Source organism: Gossypium raimondii, chromosome 7 (genome assembly GCF_025698545.1).
Source record: "Gossypium raimondii isolate GPD5lz chromosome 7, ASM2569854v1, whole genome shotgun sequence".
In the NCBI taxonomy this organism is placed as follows: domain Eukaryota; kingdom Viridiplantae; phylum Streptophyta; class Magnoliopsida; order Malvales; family Malvaceae; genus Gossypium; species Gossypium raimondii.
This window is the reverse complement of record NC_068571.1, coordinates 50,586,841-50,609,811: the sequence shown is the minus strand read 5'-3', so window position 1 is coordinate 50,609,811 and position 22,971 is coordinate 50,586,841. Positions and strand designations below refer to the sequence as shown.

Genomic DNA, 22,971 nt, shown 5'->3' with positions numbered 1-22,971 from the left:
TATTTATTTCAATTTAAATTTATTAAGGTTTAATTTAACTAATTTGATGGTATTTTAACTAATTTATAAAGGTTGTCGATTGAGTTTTAACTCGATTGGTATGAATATTGTTGTCAATGTAGTAGAATATGGGTTCAAGTATGCTAAAATATATTATCCTCCTATTTATGAGTCGGGAAGGGATTATGAATAGTTCTAACATTGTGTTAAAAAGAATAGATATGACCGAAATCTATAACGAAATAATTCAAAAAATATTTATTAAAGTTAAAATGGATAATAGTAACAAGATTAAGTTTGCTGATTTGATAATAATATTTTGGTCCGTATTATATAATATAATATTTTAAATAAAAGTTTATCATAATAAATATTTCAATACTATGTACTATTAAAGTTATGGCTTTACAAAGGGAAAATATTGAGCAATGTTAAAATATTTGAAGTTGTTGCAATGTGTTAAAAGGAAGTGTTCACTTCCTTCACTTTTATGACAAAACAATAATTTGTCATATTTGGAATTCCATTTTATTTGACCTGATATTAGTTCAATTAAGATGTTATTCAACAATTATGAAACTATAAAAATAGGTAATTTTGATTTTTTTTATTATGATATCAATCATGTTCGTATTATGGTTCATTGAGATTAATAATTTTTTCAAAAATTCGTGATCATCCTCCTAACATCATCATCTCTAAAGTTTTAACACTAAGTTTAGATTTATTTAAACCATAACATACACATGCTACATGGTTACTCTACCTCATTTCATTTAAGAAGACTCGCCAATGAACCAAAAATGATAAAAAATCTGTGGTAAAAGAAATTGTAAACAAAAAGGGAATGCAAGTAGTGAAGGAATGTGGACATGGAAAGGTATATGGGAAGATAGTATGAGATAGCATTAGCCCATGCATCAATGATGGAAAGGAAAATGGTACTGTGAATGTGGTGAAGCCTGAACCAGAGACTTGGTTTAACACAAGGGCAATGCATACAAGATTCACCCACCCGAAGCCATCAATGGAATTGGTGTACATTTATCCAACTCCAGCCAGCTTCCAACAAGTAGATATCATATGATAGTAATAACGTAAATGATGAATAGGATGTGCTTCATCCATTCTTTTTTCTTCTCTTTCACTCTTGTTGAATTGTGTTTCCATCCACCCTTTGTGTGTAGAAATAAAGGAGAATAAATTTCACATATAAAATATATATATATACATACACATATATAAAATGTTTTACTACCATCCAAACACCAAAATAATATCGATTTTTCTAGAAAATCAATTTTCATTTGGTGTTTCAATTATTGGTTTGATTGCTGTACAAGCAACTCATTTGTCTCTTTCCTCTAATGAAATGGTCTAATTGGACTGTTCTAACCATTTCTTAGTCAGTTCATTATTGTCCTTTTACTTCCTTTCTAAGTTACCTTTCTTGCAATCCATCACTCTCAACGTCACAACAAAACGACCCCATAAGGCCATACCCTGTTCCCACTTCCCATAAACGGCCCAGAAGCTCCCATGTGCATGTAGTAGCTTCTTGCATTCACACCTTCTTCACATGTGTGGTCCTTACTCCTCCACGTTTCATTCAATACTTCCCCCTTTGCAAATATGCGAAATCCTTTTTTTCCCTTATATTCAACTGAAACCAGGTTATAAACCATCTTAAGCCCAACAAAAGAAATCAATCCTCTCACAAGCTCAAACAATGGAAGTGGTGAAGAACTTGGACATCAAAAGATACATGGGAAAGTGGTACGAGATAGCTTCCTTCCCATCTTTCTTTCAACCTAAGAAGGGGGAGAACACCAGCGCTTTTTACACTCTGAATGAAGATGGGACAGTGCATGTGCTTAATGTGACTTTTGTTAATGGCAAGAAAGATTCCATAGAAGGCACCGCCTACAAGGCTGATCCCAAGAGTGACGAAGCCAAGCTCAAAGTCAAATTCTACGTTCCTCCTTTCTTGCCTATCATTCCTGTTACTGGGGATTACTGGGTTTTATACATTGATGAGGATTATCAATATGTTCTTGTTGGTGGTCCTACCAAGAAGTACCTTTGGGTACTATTATTATGCCTTTATTAATCCTTTCAATCACTCTTTCTAGTATGCAGTAGTTATAATTGTGGGTTTTATTTGTTGCAGATATTATGCAGGCAGAAACATATGGATGAAGAAATCTACAACATGTTGGAGCAGAAGGCTAAAGACTTGGGGTATGATGTGAGCAAACTGCATAAGACACCACAAAGTGATTCTAGACCAGAAGGAGAGGATGTCCCCCAAGACAAAGGGATTTGGTGGATAAAATCCTTGTTTGGGAAGTAGGAAAACATGAATCATGGTGAAGTTACAAAAATAAATATATTGGCATCAAAATCCAGTTTGTCTTTTTTTATTGAAGTCGATTCTCATCTTGTGCTAGTGGTAGTGTTGTAAATGTAAGCTTGTGTATTGTTATATCCATACCTGAAGTACAGTGGAACATGCGTATTGATGAATGTAAGCTTGTGTATTGTTATATCCTCTGCCACTCTCTCAGATATCTATCTATCTACCACATAGGACGGGGGAGGTGTGGACTGTGGACCACACATTTTCTGCTTCTCTCTCTTCACGCGAAACCAACGAATTATTAATCATATTAATATCCCCTCATATTTTTATTTACTTGTTAACGTAAAAATTACCTGAAAACAGAAAGGTTATATATTATTTTTAATATTTGAAAACGAAATATCATATTTATTTTAATTAAAAGTTGAATTTTTTAAAAGAAAAAATTGAAAGAGAAGACCTTTTAGAAATTAATAAAATATATATTTTATTGTAAAAGTGTGTGTTAAAATTAGATTAAATTTTACTATTACGAACGTTGGATTTAATTTGATCAATTTTAAATTCTTATACTTTTTAGTTTGTCCCAAAAAGTCATGTGGCATGCATACTGTTTTTTATTTAATTCAATTCATATTTAAGTTTTTATATTTTTGAATTTTAAAATTCTAATCTTGATATAAATGATATTAGTTAATCTATTAACTGAATTTTAATGAGAAATATATAAAATAACAAAATAATATGACATTACACACATGATAATATATTTAGCACATTATATTTTGAAAATAATAAAACTTAATTGAATGAATTTAATAGTTATTGGTTGATAAGGACTAGAATCTTAAAATCTGAAAAAACACAAATACTAAAATGACCAAATTAAAATATAGAAACTAAATCCACATTTTCAAGATTAATAGCATAACTTAACCTAAAAAGAGGTGAAAGTAATTTTAAAAGTTGAAAGGAAATATTGAATTAATTTTAAAAATTGAAAATAGAAAAATTTTCGTTTAGTTTCAAAAACTTTTATTTAATCTTTTTTATAAGGAAAATGAAGCATAGAAAAAAGACTTGATTTGTAGGTGCACATCGAGAGATACCGGTCGCTTATTTAAAACTAAATCCAGGCAATAATATAACATCTATCTATCTTTAGTACCAACACAAAACAACATCGCCAACCCCTTCATATTTTTATTAGAAGCAAAGTTATGTTGTATCATCACAACATAAGAACTGCAGGAAAAACAGGACATAAAATTTGGCTATTTCTCCTATCACACCCTACAAGTAATAAGGAATAAACCATATAAACAAATAACAGTTACCACCAGCTTCAGATGCTACCATCGCTGCATAGCTGTTTTTCTCTACAAGGTTTACAGTATACTACAACATTGATTGGTTTTCTTAGCCTGACTGTAGAACATCTGTTTCAATAACCAAAATAGGTTTCATGTTAGCAATTACATTTGGTTGTTCAATTCAGATGAAGATGTCACAGTTTTAATAAAAAGGATGGATATGAGCATTGTTGTCATAAACCCACGATGTTTAGGACAACTTGAAGACATAATCAGAGTATGCTGGACTTGACATCATGATATCAATTTACCTTATAGTAAAGACGATAATAATCTCTAAAAGGGCATAAATGAGAAAGGGAGAGGAGATAAATTCAAAGTTACTACCATTAGAATAGTAACGATTAATAAAAAGGAACAATAAGAAATATAAGCCTCGCATATAGGATTATATTGTCTTGCACATGTACCTGAGATGCCGCACTCAGATCTGAACTCTTCTCAACTAAACTGTCCAGCTTCTCACCTCGTGCAAGCACACTATCAATAGTTTGATGCTGCATCAAAAAATAATCATTTCAATGAGTGAAAGAAGAATTAATAATCAATCAAAATGCTAACACAAGCATGCTAAAACTTTCAAATTTTCTTCAAGTTGCATTTTAAATGGCAAAAGTTTAATAGAAAACATAAACCATTAGCTAGCAAATATTCCTTTATAATCTTCAAGTTGAGAACATGGTAAGAAAACAAAGAGATGACACTTATTAAGTGCTTGATGTGCCCAACATATCAAACCAAGACACTATCTCTTGATGGACATGAAATCAATTCCACAAGGAATTTGCAGCCAACTATTAGGAAGTATGAACTAGTTTGAACAAATTGTATGCAAACAATGGAACCTAAATTCACTTTAGTTGTCAGTAACCATAGACCTTTTCCTCTTTTCTAACTAGCCACTTGGCAGTTCATATGACCTAAACTTGAATATTTCACAACACTTCTCTCCCAACAATGACAATAGGCCACAAGTATATCAGCAAACCACTTTTCCAGTCATTTCCTGACAGCAGAATACGAAGGAGAAATAATTTATAAGATCCAAATGAAAAGGTACAAAATCAGTTTCCAAACATCACCCCTAGCTAATCCCACAATGACCATTACTAATTTGCTCTTTAGAAACAAATCTTTCTTTGGAATCGTTATCATTGAATCACAACATTAAAGCAAAATATATACTAGTTCACTATGTATTAAAAATCTTTCTATTGAAATGATATCATTCATGACAATAAAGGAAAAACACTTTCAACTATGAATAGCAACGAAATGATCATTGAAGCTGAGGATTGCATAGTACAGTAGCTGAAAGCTAAAAGGAAAGCACACAAAATTGTCATATTTTTGCGCAAAAACAGCAAAATACTTACAAGGATGATTTTAGTTTCATCCAACTCCCTCTGAATTTTCAATAATTTATCTGCCTCTGCAGGATCCTGAAAACAGAAAGAGAGTTATGGAAGGTTTTCTAAATGCAACTCCTATAAAGCTCCTGGTAACATGCTCTGAAAATAAATTGTGAAATTAATTTGAAAATTATAATTACACATCACATTAAAACACAGCAGAAATGCACGAGAAACAAAACAGACACCTGATATTTGGTCAAAGCATTATCCAAATAGGGCCAAGGTTCAGTGCTATCAGCTTGTGCAGTTCTCCATGATTCCCCAAAGTTTTTCTGATATTCATCTATCACCTGCCAAACATTACTATTTGAATTTCTTCAAAGAAACCAAAGAGGATACAACCTCGCAGATATGTTTCACAACACCAAAACAAAGAACAATAAAAGTAATGCATACCAAATGTGATGATATGTGACCTGGACTCTTGACATCATCTTAAACTTTTAGTGTCAATACACACAACTACCTCCACCAATCCATCTGGTTATCACTATCAGGTTCAAAGAGAAGGAAACCGAACCCCAATCCAGCTAACCATGAATCAAAAAGGATAACCATAGCCAACATATGTGGCAAGCAACAAGCATAAACTTAAGTTAACAGTGGGCACCAATCAAAAGGTAGCATTTGAAGGAAAATTTTAGCTATTATTGCTATTTCTATATATCTCTTGAAACATAACAGTGTGCAAAAAAGCCTAACAGTGTGATAAATCTAAGAGTAGAGTCTGCTGATAAGGTTCCACGTGAACCAAAGGATCTGGTTAAGCCTGGAATTGAGCTGGAAAATGAGACTGAGCTTAGACTTAATCTTGGAAGTGCTGAGAAATGAGAATAAGCTGAAGGCTGAGCCAGGAAACGAAGAGAAGCAAAGAGCTGGGAAGATGGAAGCTAATGGAGCTGCAAGGGAGCTAATATTTGATAGCTAGAGTACAAGCTGAGAGCTGGTCGGCAAAGTATCAGCCAGAGGGATGAGAATGAGGAAAGAAGCAGTGGTTACTGAGCTGGAATTAGGCCAATATCTAGAATTTGAAGCTCCTGTTGTAAATAGGACAACTGTCAATAATTACATTATTGCTCCTATAAATTAGCTCATTTTACTGTAATCTAGTCTCTATTCATATATTCATGTAAACAGTTCTAATCATGAATGGAAGTATCCTTTCTCTCTTTCATATATTCTTCTTCTTTCTTTTACTTTCTCTTCATTTCCTGCTATAATCACAGTCTCGGGCTGTGACACCCTATAAAATTGTACTAAGAAAACTAGATGCAAACAATTGAAAACACCAATATTGCAGCCAGTAAGATTGGATGATATTGAAGCTTAAGAAAAATCGTGACACAGAGAATTCAATTACCTGGTTGAGAAGCGAAAAAGCACTTCGAACAGGGTAGTGATCATCCATAAATCCAATTACACAAAGTCCATTTCTGTTGTAAGAATGTACCTTGTACTCTACAATAACATCACCAAACCAATAAATAAATAAATTATTAATCATAATTTCTCATAGTCTCGTCATGATCAACCAAATCATCTTCTCAAACCTAAAATAGAAACGAAGTTAACAAAAACATAAAGATCACCATATAACGTGAGAAATCTTTATTAATCGAGAGAAAACGCAAATGAATCATGATATTCGTTTTACTCGTAAAATCGAAAATTCAAAAAAGATCGCAATCTAAGACAAGATAGAAAACAAAAGATCCAAACACGATGTTCTTGATCCAACTACCACAGATATTGGTAATCGACGATACCAACACTATCCTAAAAGACAAAATTAAGAATGGTTCGAAGCGGACGGACCTTCGTGCTGGACGGACTGGCGCTGACCGGGAGGGGTTCGTTTGGCGACGGTTCGAGAAACAAAGACGATAAACTCCCGAACGCTTGACCTTTGGAAGAAACCGAAATGGCTCACATCGCAAGCATTGGCTAGTATTATCGGATCGGCTCCTTCCGGCATGCACTTCAACACCAATAACGCCGTGATCTTCATCTTTCTCTTTCTCTCTCAATTTCCCCTAACCCAAAATCTTTTTTGAAAAAAGATCTTTTTTCTTTATCTTTCTCTCTGCAAAAAGGAAGAGAAAATGCTTTTATTTTTCGTGTTTGGATTCGTAAGAAAGGAGAGTCGATGATTTTTCAGTTTTCTTTTTACGATTCTTTGCAATCGCCTTGGCTGCCGCGATTTTAATTTGATTTAATTGTACTTTTAGTCCCTATATTATTTAATATTTAAAATTTAATTTATATATTTTAATTTGATATGATTTGATCCTTTTGATAATACTATTAATAGTTTCAAATTGATAACTTTATTAATTACTGCAGTTAAATTGATTATTTCGATTTTCTAAAATAATCCTAAGAATTTGATTGATATGAAAACTTATTACTAGTTGAACATGGCTAATTACGTAATTTTGATTGTGTAATCGAAATATAGTTTAAAATTTTACAACTAATATTGTTACCAATTTAGTCCTATTAATAACATTTTGAGAGTAGAATACCCAATTTATGTTAATTAAAGTAAATATTTAGATTTAGATTTCAGCATAAAAGAGGGACTAACATTATTGTTAATTATATCGGTTTGGGGGAAGTTTGATAGATCAAGACCGTTGATCTATTTTGTTCCACAAGAATCTTGCACAATGGCAGTTCAATTTTGGTTTAAATGTGTAAGAGGTATTTGTATTCTTTTAAAACTTAAAATTTAATCCTGTATTGTTTTATTTACAATTTTTGGTCCCTTTATCTAATTTTGCGAGATTATTGACATGGCAATTATGAAAAAGGTAAATAAAATCCACATTCTCCTACACTAACAACAATATCAATGTCAATCGAGTTAAAACTCAATCGACAATTCTTTTTTATTTAAATTTAATTATAATAAATAAATATTAATATAAAATATTTTAAAATTTATTATTAAAAAATAAAATGGACCAAGCCAAGTTGAGCCATGATTGGGTTGATTGAGATGATCGGACTACCTAACCCATGAATACCTTCATTTACCATCAAAGAGCAACTAACATATTTCTTTTAAAAAAAAATTCATTTTTTTATATTTTTCATAAATTTAGAAATTTTAAAATGATGTTTTAAATTTTTTCATAATTTTTTATATTTTAGAAAAGAAAATGTTTTTTTATAATTTTATTTAAAATTATTTTTATACTTTTAAAGTAAACCAAAATTAAAAATAATAAACGTTGATGGTTTAAACATCAACGATTTAACAACAATAAGGAATGAAGGAAATAAAAGTTTTAGTTAAAATTAAAATATATGAAGTAGATTTTAGAATAGGATAGGATCTCACAGATTTAAACCTTCCATTTTCATACATTTGAAGGTGGAGCTGCAGTCAAATTAAAAGTAACGTTGGGCTGTCCATGAACTATAAATATAACTCATTGAGCAAAATGAATCAAGTTCTGTCCATAAACCTTTTAAAATTTAACAAATATATTATAATTGAAAATAACTTGTTATTTGGTTAATATTTGATGCAGACAGTGAGTAATTCTTTGTACTGTCAATAAATTTACTTACCTTCGTTTACTATGAATGATGCATTGAAATTGATAAACCAAGTTTTCAACTGCGAAAGAAAAAGGGCAAATAGTGGTTCAGTTTAGTTACAATGAAGGTTCAGATTCTAAAATATGCCAAACACACAAACCAAACACAGAAAGAAAATAGGGAGAAGGGGTTGGAAATGGTGAGACTCAGATTCTCCTCTTTTCAAGACAGGTAAAGGAACAAGGCCTGTAGCTGCAAGAAAGACAAATTTCGCCAATGGTTTCACTGTAGTACATTTAACAGGTCTGAGTTCTAAAACAAAATCTTGCTACTTCTAACTTACATGTAGTAACAAGCTGAACAATGACAACCAAAAGGTAAATTTACTGTACATTGAATGCCTTCTACAGGAATTGTTGAAGAATTGAAGGACAACCAAGAGAAGAAGCTCAAACGAAATGGAAATACTGGAAGCAAATACGTACTGGATTCAAACATTTATTTTTACATGACCTGTCTGCCCCTTTGTTGAACTACAATTTTATTGACGATCTCCCCTGCTGAGGTAACAAAGTAGGTCACCTGACATAGAATGATGGAAAGTTGCAGGCAAGAAGAAAAGATTTAGACATCCAATGCCTAATACCAATATTAATGGGTGATTTTGAAGTTCAAAGAACCTATAAGTTTCTTCGGGCATAAACTATGATCAATTGAAAATGAATAGAGTACTTACCATCTCCAGTGAGCCGAGTCTATGGAGAAGAAACCCATCAGTCATTTCTCTGAGGAACAGAAAGACAAAAATGTTCGTCTCAAATTAATATTTGAAATAGGAAACAGGATTGGCATGAGGTTTTCGAGAATATAACTCACGTTCTAATTCGGTATCTTCCATTGCCATAACCCAAACGGGAGTTCTCTTTAATCAAACCTGGGTTTCCTATATAAGCAACATTATCTTGAAGGGCATAGCTAAAGCAACCTTGCTGGCTTAGGTAAACATTCTAGACACAAGCACAAAAATTTGAGTCAGTCTAAGCATCAAGATTACCAGAAATGTCATGGTGAATGAAAATCAATGTTTTTTTTTTTTAAATCCCTTCAATTTTTATGGGGATGGTGGAGTTCATAATACTGAATTTGAATAAGCCTCACCACTCCAAACTTCACGAATATATGGTGTAGAGGCTCATTAATCAGTTTTGCAGTAAATTCTTCCTCATTCTCTTTACATGCAACCAATGGGTGGAATCCAACTACCACGCGCCTGGATTCATAGATCTCAAATCCTTAACTACTGTTACGGATGGAAATCTACAAGCATTTAATAATAAGAAACTGAAACCCAAAGAAGCAACTTGAGGGAAAAAGCAGTCCAAGCCATGAAAATATGGAGTATTTCTTGAAGTTTTAACTTCAGCAGGCAGGCTGAACAATTGCCACAGAACAAGAAATGCAAGATCTCTAACTTAAACGACAGGTGCTAACTCAGCTGAGACTATATTTCAGTTCTGATCTATACTATTATCACTGAGATCAGAAAACTTGTCAAAGCTAAGTAGAATACTGCAAGACTGAAGCATGACCAGCCAAGAAGATATAGTCTCATTTACCAGTCACTTGTGGTTGCTTTTAATGTCCTTGTCAGCCAATTTGACAAATTGCCCCTCTTGCCACTCGGTGATCCCACAACCACTGTGTCCTTACAGTTTCATAATGAGCCCAAATTAGAGGAAAGAAGACAGATCATTAACACAAATATTCATGCTCATAAATAAGACAGAAAGCAAGTAAATAATTTCTTGAAAGTACACTTCAGTAATCATACTCAAGCTCTAACATGTAGGGCCTCTGACCATGGTAATAGCCAGATAGCCAATCTATAAGGTTTAAAACCAAGAACTATAATAGAAAAGTAGGTTAAACAACTAATGATAATGACATAAGGGCCACCAAACTCGGTATACTAAGTGATGGTGCAGGGGTTAGTACTTAGTAGTATTTTTTTTTTTTACATCTCATCATACTTGCAGTGAACAAAGAATTTAAACGCTGGATCTGACAAACAAGTAACCACCTGCAATGAAGCAGTATTCAAACTGAGAATATCTAACATTCTCCCACGGGGTAGTTTGACCTGATGGAGAAAGCAACCGAATCCATCATGTTTAGAACCTCCAGTGGTATACCTACAAGCACCATTATCCATAACTATTCACTGAAGCAACGCTGGCAGATGAATGCAAATATGCTTATGCAACCAAGTGAAAGACTTGATTAGCAAGGGGATTGTATACCAGGGGACATTCAATAAGGGAGAGAGCCTGGTCACCTGCAAAGTATATATTTAGATTCATTAGTATGGAAACCAAGCCAGAAACAATTTGTATATTAATCTTATTGAAAACAAATTTCACTGTATATGGAGAAAATGCAGAGAGGACTTACGTTCTGCATGAGTGGATCGTCCTCACCAAGCTCGCTAATATTCACCACAAACTTCAAATCATAAGCTTTGGCCACATTCCCCATCTTTATCAAGGACAATAAATTTAGTCAAACCAGGAAATTGACACAACAAATGCTCTGATGCAACCACCAATTATAATTTGATTCAATCATATCAGATGGAGAGAATAAAAATGGGGAATTAGAGCCAACATGGGTTGGTTCAATTGGTTGAGTAATCATAAACACCTTGACAAGCACCAGGTCCCATGATCAATAAGTACCACTTTTATGACCAAAAGAAAGAAAATCAGGTAAACGGAACGAAAAACATGAGAAGGCCACCCACAACCACTGATTCAGCATCAAAATCCCTGTTTGATTACTCATCGTAAATACTCTTTCCGCTATAAACATTACAGCTTAAGATATAGAAAAGCCAAAACTCCTGTTTTCTGTTCATCTTATTGAAATTCAACACTCATCAACTCCATAAGTAATAATTACTCTTGTGCCAAAGAAACAAACCAGAAGTGACTTGACAATTTATAATTCTCCATCGGGATAGAAACTTGGAAGAGAAAATAAGACGAAAACGAAAGCGAAAACAGAGGAAAGAGGAAAGAAACAGAGGAACTAACCAGTTTGAGAAGATGGGTCTGTTCTTGAAGTGATCTAAAGCCACCTCTAACGCTTATAAAGTACAGGTCAAAGGGGCTACCATTATCGTTGTAAACCAACTTTTGAGGCTGACCCAAGTTGAGAACAATGTAGAGAGCAAAGCAAAGCGATAGCTGAATACCCAAAGTACGAAGCCACGATGTTGTTGATCTCTCCATTTCTACCTCTGCAAAATCTATTGCTTTGATTGATTGATAGATAGATCGATCGACCTATCGAGTTATAATACTATAACATGAGAGCAAAGCCCATATCTGAGATCTGACAGTTACGTTCGTTTTAGCTTTGATTCCTGATGCTAAGCTTGCTACAGGGTACAATTATTCCACTAAAAGACGCAATTAAGTCAGGACAAGCTTATCAGTTAATAGAACACTTGTAGTCCGTTCATTTGTCCTTTCTCTATTGGCAACTGATACAACACAGGAAAGAAATTCAATAATTCGAATTTCAAGATCTACATTCTCTATCTGGGTACCCATTTTTTAATGTAAAAAAAAACGAATATATTGATAAAATTTAATCAACCATGGGTATACAAATAAAGGAGCCGAGCTCTCATCCATCCCACCTATCTCTATAGCCATGGCAAAAGCAAAGTATCTCGTCTACTTGCTGGTTAGCACCAATGGTGTAGGCAAAGAAAACAAGTTCCTGCTCTGTTGCCGTCAACTTCTACATAGGCCCAAAAGGACCCTGTCACCAACTCTGATCAATACATCCCAAATTAACAGTAAATGGAATATGTGCCACCACTTATGACTAATTCAATGTTACATTCTCTAGTATATACATATAGTATTGAGAGAAAAAAGTACATGGCGGCAGCAATGTTACAATCTCATACGTGATATGAACGTATTAATAGTACATGAACATTTCAGGAACCCTTATGGCAGGACCTTTGGGGTCCAATAATTAAAGACCTTGCAGCACAGCAACAATGTGGGCTTACTTGTTCCACTATTACTTGCTGATCCACCTTCGTTTTCGGGCTGGTCTCTCCGGCTTAACTTCGGAATCCGCAGGAGTTTCATTCTTGGCTGAAGGCAATGCCTCGCTCTCCATTTTCTTTATTGCCATGGCATCTTTTTCCTTAGGCATTGGAAGTTTGAATCTCTCACTTCGCTTCTTCAGCTTCTCGACAGTGTCAAGATGCCGGTCGTCCAATGGCCTTGTATCGGTCTCCTTGGTCTCTGGCGCACCAGCAGTTTTATTGTCAGACAAAGGGTGATGGTTCTCAGCAGGCTCGACCAACTTACCAGGTTCATCTAGAGTTTTGTTTGATTCTGCGGCATCCACATTATCAATCTTCTCAATCTCCTTGAACTTTGAGGAAGCAGATGACTTGCTATTGATACTGTAATCCCTTTCCTTATGGCTTGTCCAACGTTCCAATTTGGAGCGCCCCCGTTTTGACTCTTGCTGCTCATCATCTGAAGAAGGATCGTCTCTATGTTTTTTGGAAGAGTTATAATGAACTGGATTCTCGTTCTTCTCAACACTTCTCAAACCCTAACCAAGCAAAAATGTAATAATAATAATGACACAAAACAATTACACCCGTTATTATAACAACAAAGTTAACAGATGGTCAAAAAAACAATGTAAATAGATGCGTTATGCAGCATGGCAATTCCATCATTTAATTGAGAAGGGACGCCATGGAACTAAAAAATGCAATTGAATTCAATGTATTTATGATGGCACAGGAGAAGTCTAAAAACCAAAGTGCTTCGATTTAGATCATGTACCCGAAATCAAGCTTATTGTCAATGATAACTTACCATTTTCTTTCAAAAAGTGAAACCTTTACATAATAAAATGAAATGTTAAAAGAAGAGTAAATTTGTTTATACAGTTGAAGGAGATTTACCGAGGAATCCTTCCCCTCAAAATCCCCTTTATCTGGAGGGTTTTAAGAAATGAAAAGTTGAAAGGTCTTCCCCCATCCCCCTCCCTAATTCCAAACAAAGCCTGAATGCAACTAAATAGATTATAAAATTCATGGCCAAACAGCAGAACCACAGAAATCACTTAGCAAGCCTCAAAAATGACAAGCGGTGACAGCCAAATACTATGGCAGAGAGAAGTTGCTAATCAATGAACAGAAAAATTCACGTCCAATGTGCCAATCTTTATAAATAGCAGTAAATTATAAACATTGCATGCTGAAATTGCTGCCCAAACTGATTGCATGATCATAGGAATTCAGATGGAATGATGTGTTCTGCTTGGGGCATTATAAGAAAATAGACAATAAGTTATCAAAGCGAGGCCAAACACTACACAGTAAATCACCAGAACATGAATAGGACCAGAATTTGAGAAGCTGGGGAAGGGGGGCACTGCTCCCGAAACGGTACCTACCTTAATGACGAATCGTATTCCTAGCAAAAAAGATTCATGAATTACGGAGTTTTAACTTTTAAATTACTCTCAATCTAAGGTAAATATCGGGGACACAAGAAGTGCGCAGGCAACAACACAGTTCTCCAAACTCTTAAACAGATATGCATGCATGTGTATACTGATTTTAAAATGCTTTAAAGACATCACAATCAAGTAATCAAAACCAGAATCTCTAATTTTGAAGAAACTGAATCAACTTCAATAGAAGATTATCTTCATATATAAGTATGCACATGTATTGGCTCATTCTGAGAAAATTGCCGTGGTATTTTTCTCCTTATTAAAGAAACATTATCTCCTAGAGTCTATGAAACATACCGTTTCATTGTAGTGACCACTTAAATCTTCCTGGTTTCTCTTGGCAGAGCCCAAACTGATTGGATCTCCACCTTCCGATTCTCTATTCTTCCTAGTGTTTTCTTTATGTTTCTTCTCATGCCCCCTTTGGCTATCTGAAGCATTGACAACATGGTCACTCCGAGTGCTTGACCTTTCCTGCCTGGATTTTCTCTCATCATTGCTAAATTGGTGTCCACGTGCATTCGAATCTTCGTGTCCCCTATGACGTGAGAAACTTTCATCATCATTCCGATCCCTTCTCTTCATCTGCTCACTGTGGCGCGCTGTCTCTTTGAGTTGGTATTCTTTTCCAGAAACTTTATGTTCATCCTTTGCCCTGTTATGGCCAACCCATGCTTTGTCTTCTGAACCACGTCCACTCCTCACAGTACCTCGTCCTTCTTCTCTCTCCCGTTTTGATAAACTTTCATCATGGGATTGCTTTAGCCTATTCCAGTCATCCCTCTCCCGCTGCCTCTCAACCCTCTCTCTATGCAACCAAATCTCGTCTTTGTGCCGAACTGAATGATGATCAAAAGTGTCTCTAGTTCTTTGTTGCTCAACTCTCTTACGCGGGTCTAAAATTTCATCCCTTTCTCGCTTTCTGCGACTGCTGCTGGATTCTCTGTTTCCATGCAAGGTCTCCTCTTTGTCTGCGATGTCTCTCCTGACATACTCCTCATCTTTCCTTCTTTTGCTGTGGTAATCATCTGCTGCTTCATACCTACTCTTCAAATTATCATCTCTTTCCCTATGTCTTGCACTGACATCCTTATCATGATGAACTTTATAAATGCCATTATCCAACTGTTTTCTAGAATGTGGATAATCATCTCTGTCACTCCTCTCACTTTCTCGGACCTTAGCCCTGTTCCTAGAACCCATTTCATCACGCTCTCTCTTCCTCAAGTCCTCAGCTCTACTTTTTTTGCTGTAAAAATCATCTTCTCTCTGTTGCCATGTAACATCAATATTGTCGCTCTCCCTTCGCCTATCCAAACCCTCCATTTTGATGTGCAAACTATGTGGTGAGCTAGTGTCGTAGTCTCTAACAGGGTAAGAATCTTCTCCTGGTTTACCTACAATCTGGCTTCTTTCAAACTCACATCTCGCATCACGATCTTTTCTCCGGAAATTCTGATCATGTTCATCCATATGCTTCTTGACAATCGGGATGCGAGAAGAACGTCCACCTTGAACAACTTCATCCTCAGCACCATCTCGCCATTTCTGATAATCTCTGCTGCTGCCAGATCTTGCTTCGCTATTTTCACTGATTCTTGCAGCCATGAAGTCCTCACCACCTTCTAGTTCTTGAAGCTTCTGTTGCTCTACTTGAGAACTTACTTCTTCATTTTTCTTAGGATCATGTGGACTCTCATCTTTACGGGGGCCATTTATCAGCTCATCCTTTTCTGTAACAGGGCTTCTATCAGCTGGCTCAAGCTCATCATCAACGTCATCCTTGACGAGGAGAGGAGATTTTTGATCCATGCTTTCAACAGATTCCTCCTCATGGGAATGGGTATCACTTAACTTGTCCCATTTACCTCGACTAGGTGTCATGTGAGGGGATCTCTCACGTGCTCTTCCCTGCCTATGCCTGCATGAAGAAGAGAGTTAGTGGCACTAATCCATGCATATGTAGCACGACCACCTAACTAACAAACTAAGACTTCAAGCTAATGGAAACCATAAAACTAAACAAAGACAATGAAGAAATCCTTGCTCAAAGTCAAATGCAGCCTTTCACACGAGCTTCTATCTCTCACTTCCAAATTATGAGATTGATTATGAAGGCAAGGAATTCAACCATGTAATCAGCTCATTAGCAAACAAGAAAGAGTCAATGATAACATCAACATAAATAATTTCCCATCACAGCACAACATTCTAGAGAGTAACGCGTCAGCTTAAAGAAAACCAACTATGATGAAAACTGCACAATGATATCAGTTTACATAGGACAATTTTGATTGCACAATGACATCAGTTTACGTTATGGCCATCTTGATTCCCATTTATTTTCCTTTTCCCTTCAGATAAATAAAAACTACCACATCATCATTTTTTATAACTCCCAACATCCATCAAGTCCATCCATAGCTTCTCAGGGCATGAGAAAGCAGGTTTAGGCGTACTTCTTAACAATTAACATAGCAACTTATCCATTCCATTGTAATGAATAATCAGTTTATCCCAACTATATCTTGCTTACATTTTTCCACATGAATTATGCAAACAGAAAAGTAAACAAATTAGAACAGAACCAGAACTAAGCAAATGTCAGCTCATGTTTGAAGCAGACAACATCATGCTACATGAAGCAGTGCAGAATCACAAAAAAGCAACACAATAGATTATATTAGATAATATTATTAAGGCAAATGAAATGACAATAAATTAATAAAAGATTAATACCTCTCATCACGAGGACTGCCAAAGTTTCCATTATGATACATAGGACTCTGGCTCCTAAATCCAGGACCATATGGGCGTGATGTTTCCCCACAGACAGGCAAAATGCCATCATCTTCAGGCACATTAGTCCGAACAGAGTTCATAGTTCTTTCAACTAGCTCCCTCTTTCGACTGCTATAAGCATCTGGAAAACCATTAACATATTCAGTATCTTCATGCACAATATCAGCTTCAGGTGCAAGATCTCCTCTAAGATCCTCCCTTGGCATATCATTTTCTGTTCGGTCTTCAACAGCATTGCCAGTGGAGGAATCATCGTCTAGAGTATCCTGACAAACAATCTGTATACACAATTAAGAGTTAATTTTTTTTTGGCAAAAGCAGCACATAGATGCAAAATAAGACTTGGAGTGAGTGCAATTGAAACAAGGTTTCACTGTTAACCTCAATAATTGCATCTGAATCACGGATACGAGGTGGCCGAGTATCAATGGAGGGAAGGCGTTCCCCAGAACCTCCCTCGACCTGTATTGCTCTCCCAGTTGGCTGGTACAGTAAATAAAAAATTAAGTTATCAAACATATAAAGGGAATAGCACAAAGGTCTATAATAAATGGAACTGTTAATTACATTCATAGGAAGATAAATATTGGACTAGCAATAGAAGAGAAGATATAGACAAAGATCTAGCACATATCATAAGACTTAAGAGTACAAGTATTTAAGGAGAAAATAAAAGCATGGTAGAAGACCGGACATCTAAGAGATGACTTTTAAATTATAGCATATCTACTGTGGAGCAGGTAACTGAAGCTTACTAGAGGTGGTCGCACTCGGGCAGTTCCTTTTGTCAAGTCATCCTGTCCACCATTTGACCTTCCAAGATTAGCAGTGTCAACTGAAATCTCTTGCCCAGTTGCTGCAGCCAATTCTGGAGGCAAATCTGGATCATAATCCTAGAATAAACCAAGACAATTTTACCCTTATTAGCAATAGCAGAACAGCAGAAATCATGGCGATAATCCAAGTACTCAACAATCAAAGGGAAACATTTTTTCAGATATGCATAAGCACCTAATTACCTGCTCTGTTCGCCCACTTTCATAAACACGAATCTTGCTTTGCATGGTTGTCTCCAAGCGACGTTGTTCCTACAAGATTTCAACATTCAACGTTCCAAGATCTTAGTTCCCACAAGAATTAAATATAAAGAATCACAGTAGTAATTACCAGTTGTTTGCAATAATCTTTCCAGCTCTCCTCATTTAGACTGAAGTTAAAGAAGTCTGAAAGATCAACACCAGGATATTTCCACGGCTTTTCTTCAAAACTGTCAATGTCAACATCAAATATTGTCCTGGATTCACATAGGGAATAAAAAAATTGTCAGGCAAAACAAGCAAAGAATTTAAAGAGTTTGCAAATGATATTTGAAGAATGAAATACAACAAATTCTGGCAGAAGACAAAATTATCCTGCAATAAGCAATTTATCTCCATATTCAGCTTCTACAAGCCAAAATTAAATGGATTTAGTATACAATGCATAAAATTTACACTACAACTAATGATAAATAATAGCATAGTTTTAGAAAAATGAATAATTACTTGTGAGAAGGAAGCGTGAAATCCAGTCCGCCACCAAAACCTCGCCCCACCGTATTGTTACCCCAGCCAGGCATTCCAAAATTAGGATGGAAACCTTTTTGCATAGAAGGACCAGCTTTCATTCCAGGTGGCCTCCAATCACCTCTACCACGACCAACCATAGCACTCATTCCTGGACGAACCTGACCTGGAGCTCCTCCAGGACCACCGGCAGTGGCTCCAGGCATTGGTGCTGCACCAGGTCTTACATACTGCATGAAGCAGAAAATAGATCACATCATCAATCAGGACTATAGTTAAAAAATAGCATAAACCCATAAAAAAGAAACGTGGTTATCATCCAGCAATTTTTTTTTTCATTCTACTATAAAAAGTGCAGTACACAACAGATGATCAGAACCTTGACATGTAAAAGAGATTGCTATAAACTTTCCATTCAATAACACACTCAAGAAAAATACCAACATTAGCATCATGTAACCAAACGCTAATTTTATTGTAAAAGAGATTGGTAAATCAGAATCTCTTTATAGCAAGCACAACAATATATACAAACAAAAAGCAAGGGCACATACACAGAAACCAAAATATCAATTATAATAAGAATCTCAAGCTGGAAATAACTTGACTTTTATGCCCAATGACAAAGGTTAGGCAAGTCAAATCAACTTCTATTTGAAACTAGTTTGGAACAAGTATGAAAAGAAAAAATTTCATCGAAGGTTCATGGTTGATCTAGCTTACATTTCAAGAAACAGAACCATCATGCCCTCAACTATAATGTTATCCCCTATAGTTAAATCTCTTTTATCAACAGGTTTTTTACACTTTCACTTTTCAGAAGCATCTAATTTGCTTTTGAGCAAAAATTACTTGACAAAGTTATTAAAAAAAAGTGTTCTGACCACAACTGTTCATTTTCAACAGCTGCTACCAAGAATTATTGGCTTAGAAGACAAACAAAAGATAGATATATCTTCAGAAAGTATGCCAACAAATGCATTAACTGTATTTGTAGTTTTGTAGCAAATCCGCAAAGGTTTTGCTATTGAAACCATTAACTAATGAGAAACAGAACATTTGAAAATCAAAAGTTATGACCAAACCATTTTTTTTAACTGTCACGTGATGTTTAGGATCAGGGATTGCCGGTTCATATCACCCTTTCTTACAACCTAAAAGTCAGTGTTGCATTAGTCAACAGTTCACGGTAAATTTGCCCCTTGAAATCAGTGAGATTTCAAGTGAAGCTCATGCTTTTGAGCCCACCACAAGTGCCATCAAAGGCTGGCCAAAAGATGAAGGCTCAGTTCGTGGATGAACATAATGTTTTCCGACTGCAATTTAGAATCTTCAATATTCAAACATGATATCAAGCAAAAAACATCGAAATATAATTTCCACCCAAATCCTTGCCGCTTGGCCACAGATTTTTATTTTTAAAATATGACTTTTATTTATCATTCGGTTCTGTACAAAGTTTCCAAACCAATCACTAAAAAAATCCTAATCATTCATCAAATGATTGGGGCACATGACAAACAAAAACCCAATTTTTTTCTAAAGATTTCCATATTGTTTAGTTCAGCAACAGCAGCATCAACATGATAACACACTGACCTTAAACTGAGAATGAAACGGATGGAAACCATGACTGCTGTACCCAATTTTTGGTGCAACCACGCCCCCTCCTCCACTGCCAGCAGTGCCAACCTTCCCTACTTCTCCCCCTTCTTTCCTTTCCCCATCAGCAGTCTGCCCTCCTTCCTCACCCCAGTCCTGCTCCTCCATCCCTTGGTTTGCATCTGCATCAGCCACTATCACAAGCGGGTCCCCATCTTCGTCGTCGTCATCTTCCCCAATCACTCCTCTTTCCATAGCCATAGGCCCGTGGTTGTTGTCGTTTAACACTATCTGTAGATCATCTTCACTGTCACTATCCCAATCATCCCCTTCTCCATCCGCTTCCGCTTCCACTTGGCCGCTGCCTCTAAGTCCACCATCGCCTCCGTCATCGTTCCGTCCAGAATCTTCCTGGCGAACCGAATCGGTTAAGCCCGGGATTATCGGGTCATCCAAGCCTGAGTCCTCAATCTCTTTACTACCCCCTTCTTCAATATCAAATACAACCTCTTTTCCAGAATCCAAAACCATTGGTTCGGGAGCTGAATTAGGGATCGAACCCAGAGCTGCTGCAGCGGCAACAGCAGGAGGAAGAACAGGATGAAACTTCAACGGCGCTAGGTTTTGAGTGTCCGGAATCGAACGTGAGGGCCCGAAGAGGATATCGTCGTCGTCGCCACCCTGAGATTGAGGATTGGAATCAATCGGACGGTGGAAATGGGTGGGTGTAGAAGGCTGAAGCGGTGGCGCAGCAGCGGAAGAGAAAGGCTTGAGAACGTCGGTGTATAGATCTCCGAACTCATCGTCGTCTTCCATCGGAATTCCTTAGAAAGAAGAAAAAAAGGGGGGCGAGATACAAAGAGGAAGAGAAGTTAGGGGAAAGGGTTTTGATTTCATGATCTCGTTTTTATATATTTCATATCAATTTTTCAAAATTTCAGTTAATTTTTAATGTGATTTTATTTTATCTTTATTTTTTTATTTAAATTTTTGGTAACGCTCCATTTAATTCTCAGATTTTTTTATCCAGTTTTAAGTTTCTGTTATTGATCTAATTTTATATTCCTTTTTCCATATTTTCTAAATATTTTATATAAATTATATATAGTTATACCTTAATTACATACATATTTATATGTAAATATAAACTTTAAAATTATTAATTAAGTTTAATAACTTAATTAAATAACTAAAGTTATTTTAAATGTAATTATATAAAAAGTTAAAAATTAAAAAATTAAAATCTTGTACCAATTGATAAATGCCGATACATATCAATATAAGTTAATATTCACCAAACAAACCGAAATACATTGAATGTTTTATTAAAATAAAACTCAAACTATTTTGTATCAATTTAAAAATAGAACTGTATTGACTATCATGTTTAGGGTTCAAAGATAATTAGTTGACCAAAAGGTCTAAATCCCACAAATGACACGAGATAAGTGGGTAACAAATAATTGTCAAAATCCAAGAAAAGCACCCAATGATAGCCGGATGACAAAATAAAAAAAATATATTGGAGGCACATTCCTATCAAACCAAAGATGCACCTCTCGACCAATCACTTGGGTAGATAAGCTTCGTAGAGCACATAAAAAATTGTAAATAATTTTAAGGAGATACAATTATGAGACATCTATGCATCAAAATCATGATTCTTATTTTGTTTTTAGCCATTTTGTTGTCCAGACAAGGCATCAACACTACTCAAAGGTAGGCACATCTTAAGTGTCTATGTACCCGATTGGTCTCATAAATTAAAGTATAAGATACTTGAGGACAATATGTAGGTACTTGTTACAAGAACAAATACACTGAAGATGACTCACTATGAGAGTTCCATTTGATATTTCACTTAAGTATCTATGAACATACTCTTGTATGTTAGTAGTGCAAATAATTCTCAAACCTATGACATCGACTTTCTTTTCTACGTTACTTTAATGCATCGCAAAACGAGTTCATAAGAACGAATGCTTAAGATAAGATGTTTTAAGTATGACATAAGTCATACAAAGGTGGTGGAGAGGTCCAAAAAAAGATCAATCACCCAAGTGATACGAGGAAATATATCTTAAATGCCCTTGATCAAAAGTCCTTGGCCCAAGCAATTAATCTTAGTTAATACAATGAGTTGCAAATGAAGGTAAACATGATGCCGTGCTTTTAGCTTGTTTGAGATGTATGATGAAAGGATTGAATACATAAAAATATTGAGCAATGAAATGTTTTATCAAAGAGTACTTTTGACTTTTTCAATAATTGGGGATCATAATTCGTTGCTAGATTTCACTTTGCAAGTATAATTATTTTTAATTGAAATGAATTATATTTATTTCCTGAACCTAATAGGTCGCACGTTGCGAAAATTCTGGAAATTAAAACAAAAGAGACTTAATTGAAAAGTTGAATAAAGCTTTAGGGATATATGGTCTAAATAGCCAATAATTGGTTAAAAACTCACTTAACATTGATGGTCAATTTTCCTTTGCGGCTTATTATGTGAAGGGACCCTTAAAAATAATTCAATAATCAATTAAGCCATCAGTCGAATTTAAGCAGTCAATTAAACCATCATCCTTTGGTTTTTGGACAGTAGCAAGTTTCCGACAACCAAACTCGATGGTATACGAAAGCAAAAGAAAAAAAGAAAAAGGGGTACATTAAAAATGTGTAAAGAAAATGATCCGGGTGGAATGCGTTAACAAAGCATTTTCGTTGCTCCATGATTG

The 22,971-nt window shown here is 35.4% G+C and overlaps 4 protein-coding genes across 8 annotated transcripts; 1 reads left to right on the top strand and 3 right to left on the bottom strand.

Annotated features, from left to right (window-relative positions):
* Positions 1 to 1,636: 1,636 nt before the first annotated feature.
* LOC105766687 (temperature-induced lipocalin-1) lies at positions 1,637 to 2,548 on the top strand. The gene is made up of 2 exons (XM_012586281.2): positions 1,637 to 2,086; positions 2,171 to 2,548. The coding sequence occupies exons 1-2, from the start codon at positions 1,730 to 1,732 to the stop codon at positions 2,351 to 2,353; spliced, it is 540 nt and encodes a 179-aa protein (XP_012441735.1). The 5' UTR covers positions 1,637 to 1,729; the 3' UTR covers positions 2,354 to 2,548.
* A 997-nt stretch (positions 2,549 to 3,545) lies between these two features.
* On the bottom strand, positions 3,546 to 8,778 carry LOC105766782 (VAMP-like protein YKT61). Of its 2 annotated transcripts, XM_052633349.1 has the most exons (7): positions 8,730 to 8,778; positions 6,966 to 7,233; positions 6,511 to 6,608; positions 5,336 to 5,440; positions 5,112 to 5,177; positions 4,146 to 4,232; positions 3,546 to 3,801 (listed from the first exon to the last, which is right to left on the bottom strand). In XM_052633349.1, the coding sequence occupies exons 2-7, from the start codon at positions 7,156 to 7,158 to the stop codon at positions 3,751 to 3,753; spliced, it is 600 nt and encodes a 199-aa protein (XP_052489309.1). In that variant the 5' UTR covers positions 7,159 to 7,233; positions 8,730 to 8,778; the 3' UTR covers positions 3,546 to 3,750. The 2 variants fall into 2 exon arrangements, with proteins under 2 accessions (XP_052489309.1, XP_012441829.1); XM_012586375.2 differs by lacking the exon at positions 8,730 to 8,778 and having other exon boundaries at positions 6,966 to 7,332.
* Positions 8,730 to 12,141, bottom strand: LOC105767032 (uncharacterized). Of its 4 annotated transcripts, none has more exons than XM_052633348.1 (10): positions 11,792 to 12,141; positions 11,151 to 11,234; positions 11,000 to 11,034; positions 10,780 to 10,891; positions 10,316 to 10,404; positions 9,858 to 9,969; positions 9,576 to 9,706; positions 9,436 to 9,484; positions 9,185 to 9,281; positions 8,730 to 8,778 (listed from the first exon to the last, which is right to left on the bottom strand). In XM_052633348.1, exons 1-9 carry the CDS (start codon positions 11,987 to 11,989, stop codon positions 9,204 to 9,206), a joined length of 888 nt encoding a protein of 295 aa, XP_052489308.1. In that variant the 5' UTR covers positions 11,990 to 12,141; the 3' UTR covers positions 8,730 to 8,778; positions 9,185 to 9,203. The 4 variants fall into 4 exon arrangements, 3 of the variants coding, with proteins under 3 accessions (XP_052489308.1, XP_012442068.1, XP_012442040.1); XR_008197748.1 differs by lacking the exon at positions 8,730 to 8,778 and adding an exon at positions 8,793 to 8,951 and having other exon boundaries at positions 9,043 to 9,281; positions 11,792 to 12,139; XM_012586614.2 differs by lacking the exon at positions 8,730 to 8,778 and adding an exon at positions 8,793 to 8,951.
* Positions 12,142 to 12,558: 417 nt separating this feature from the next.
* Positions 12,559 to 21,126, bottom strand: LOC105766941 (FIP1[V]-like protein). Its single transcript, XM_012586505.2, has 9 exons — positions 20,231 to 21,126; positions 18,611 to 18,861; positions 18,234 to 18,360; positions 18,086 to 18,154; positions 17,822 to 17,959; positions 17,448 to 17,549; positions 17,004 to 17,344; positions 14,562 to 16,185; positions 12,559 to 13,346 (listed from the first exon to the last, which is right to left on the bottom strand). Exons 1-9 carry the CDS (start codon positions 21,047 to 21,049, stop codon positions 12,798 to 12,800), a joined length of 4,020 nt encoding a protein of 1,339 aa, XP_012441959.1. The 5' UTR covers positions 21,050 to 21,126; the 3' UTR covers positions 12,559 to 12,797.
* Positions 21,127 to 22,971: the final 1,845 nt, after the last annotated feature.

Coding starts and splice junctions, on each gene's coding strand:
- LOC105766687 (XM_012586281.2), top strand. CDS start 1,730: ATGGAAGTGGTGAAGAACTTGGACATCAAAAGATACATGGGAAAGTGG. Junction 2,087..2,170: donor CTACCAAGAAGTACCTTTGG/GTACTATTATTA, acceptor TATTTGTTGCAG/ATATTATGCAGGCAGAAACA.
- LOC105766782 (XM_052633349.1), bottom strand. CDS start 7,158: ATGAAGATCACGGCGTTATTGGTGTTGAAGTGCATGCCGGAAGGAGCC. Junction 5,441..6,510: donor CTTTTTCGCTTCTCAACCAG/GTAATTGAATTC, acceptor AATGTTTGGCAG/GTGATAGATGAATATCAGAA. Junction 3,802..4,145: donor ATCTGAGTGCGGCATCTCAG/GTACATGTGCAA, acceptor TTATTGAAACAG/ATGTTCTACAGTCAGGCTAA.
- LOC105767032 (XM_052633348.1), bottom strand. CDS start 11,989: ATGGAGAGATCAACAACATCGTGGCTTCGTACTTTGGGTATTCAGCTA. Junction 10,892..10,999: donor CCCTTATTGAATGTCCCCTG/GTATACAATCCC, acceptor TGGTGCTTGTAG/GTATACCACTGGAGGTTCTA. Junction 10,405..10,779: donor TGAATACTGCTTCATTGCAG/GTGGTTACTTGT, acceptor TGAAACTGTAAG/GACACAGTGGTTGTGGGATC.
- LOC105766941 (XM_012586505.2), bottom strand. CDS start 21,049: ATGGAAGACGACGATGAGTTCGGAGATCTATACACCGACGTTCTCAAG. Junction 18,862..20,230: donor CGTTTCATTCTCAGTTTAAG/GTCAGTGTGTTA, acceptor TGCTTCATGCAG/TATGTAAGACCTGGTGCAGC. Junction 17,345..17,447: donor ATTCAGATGCAATTATTGAG/GTTAACAGTGAA, acceptor TTGTGTATACAG/ATTGTTTGTCAGGATACTCT.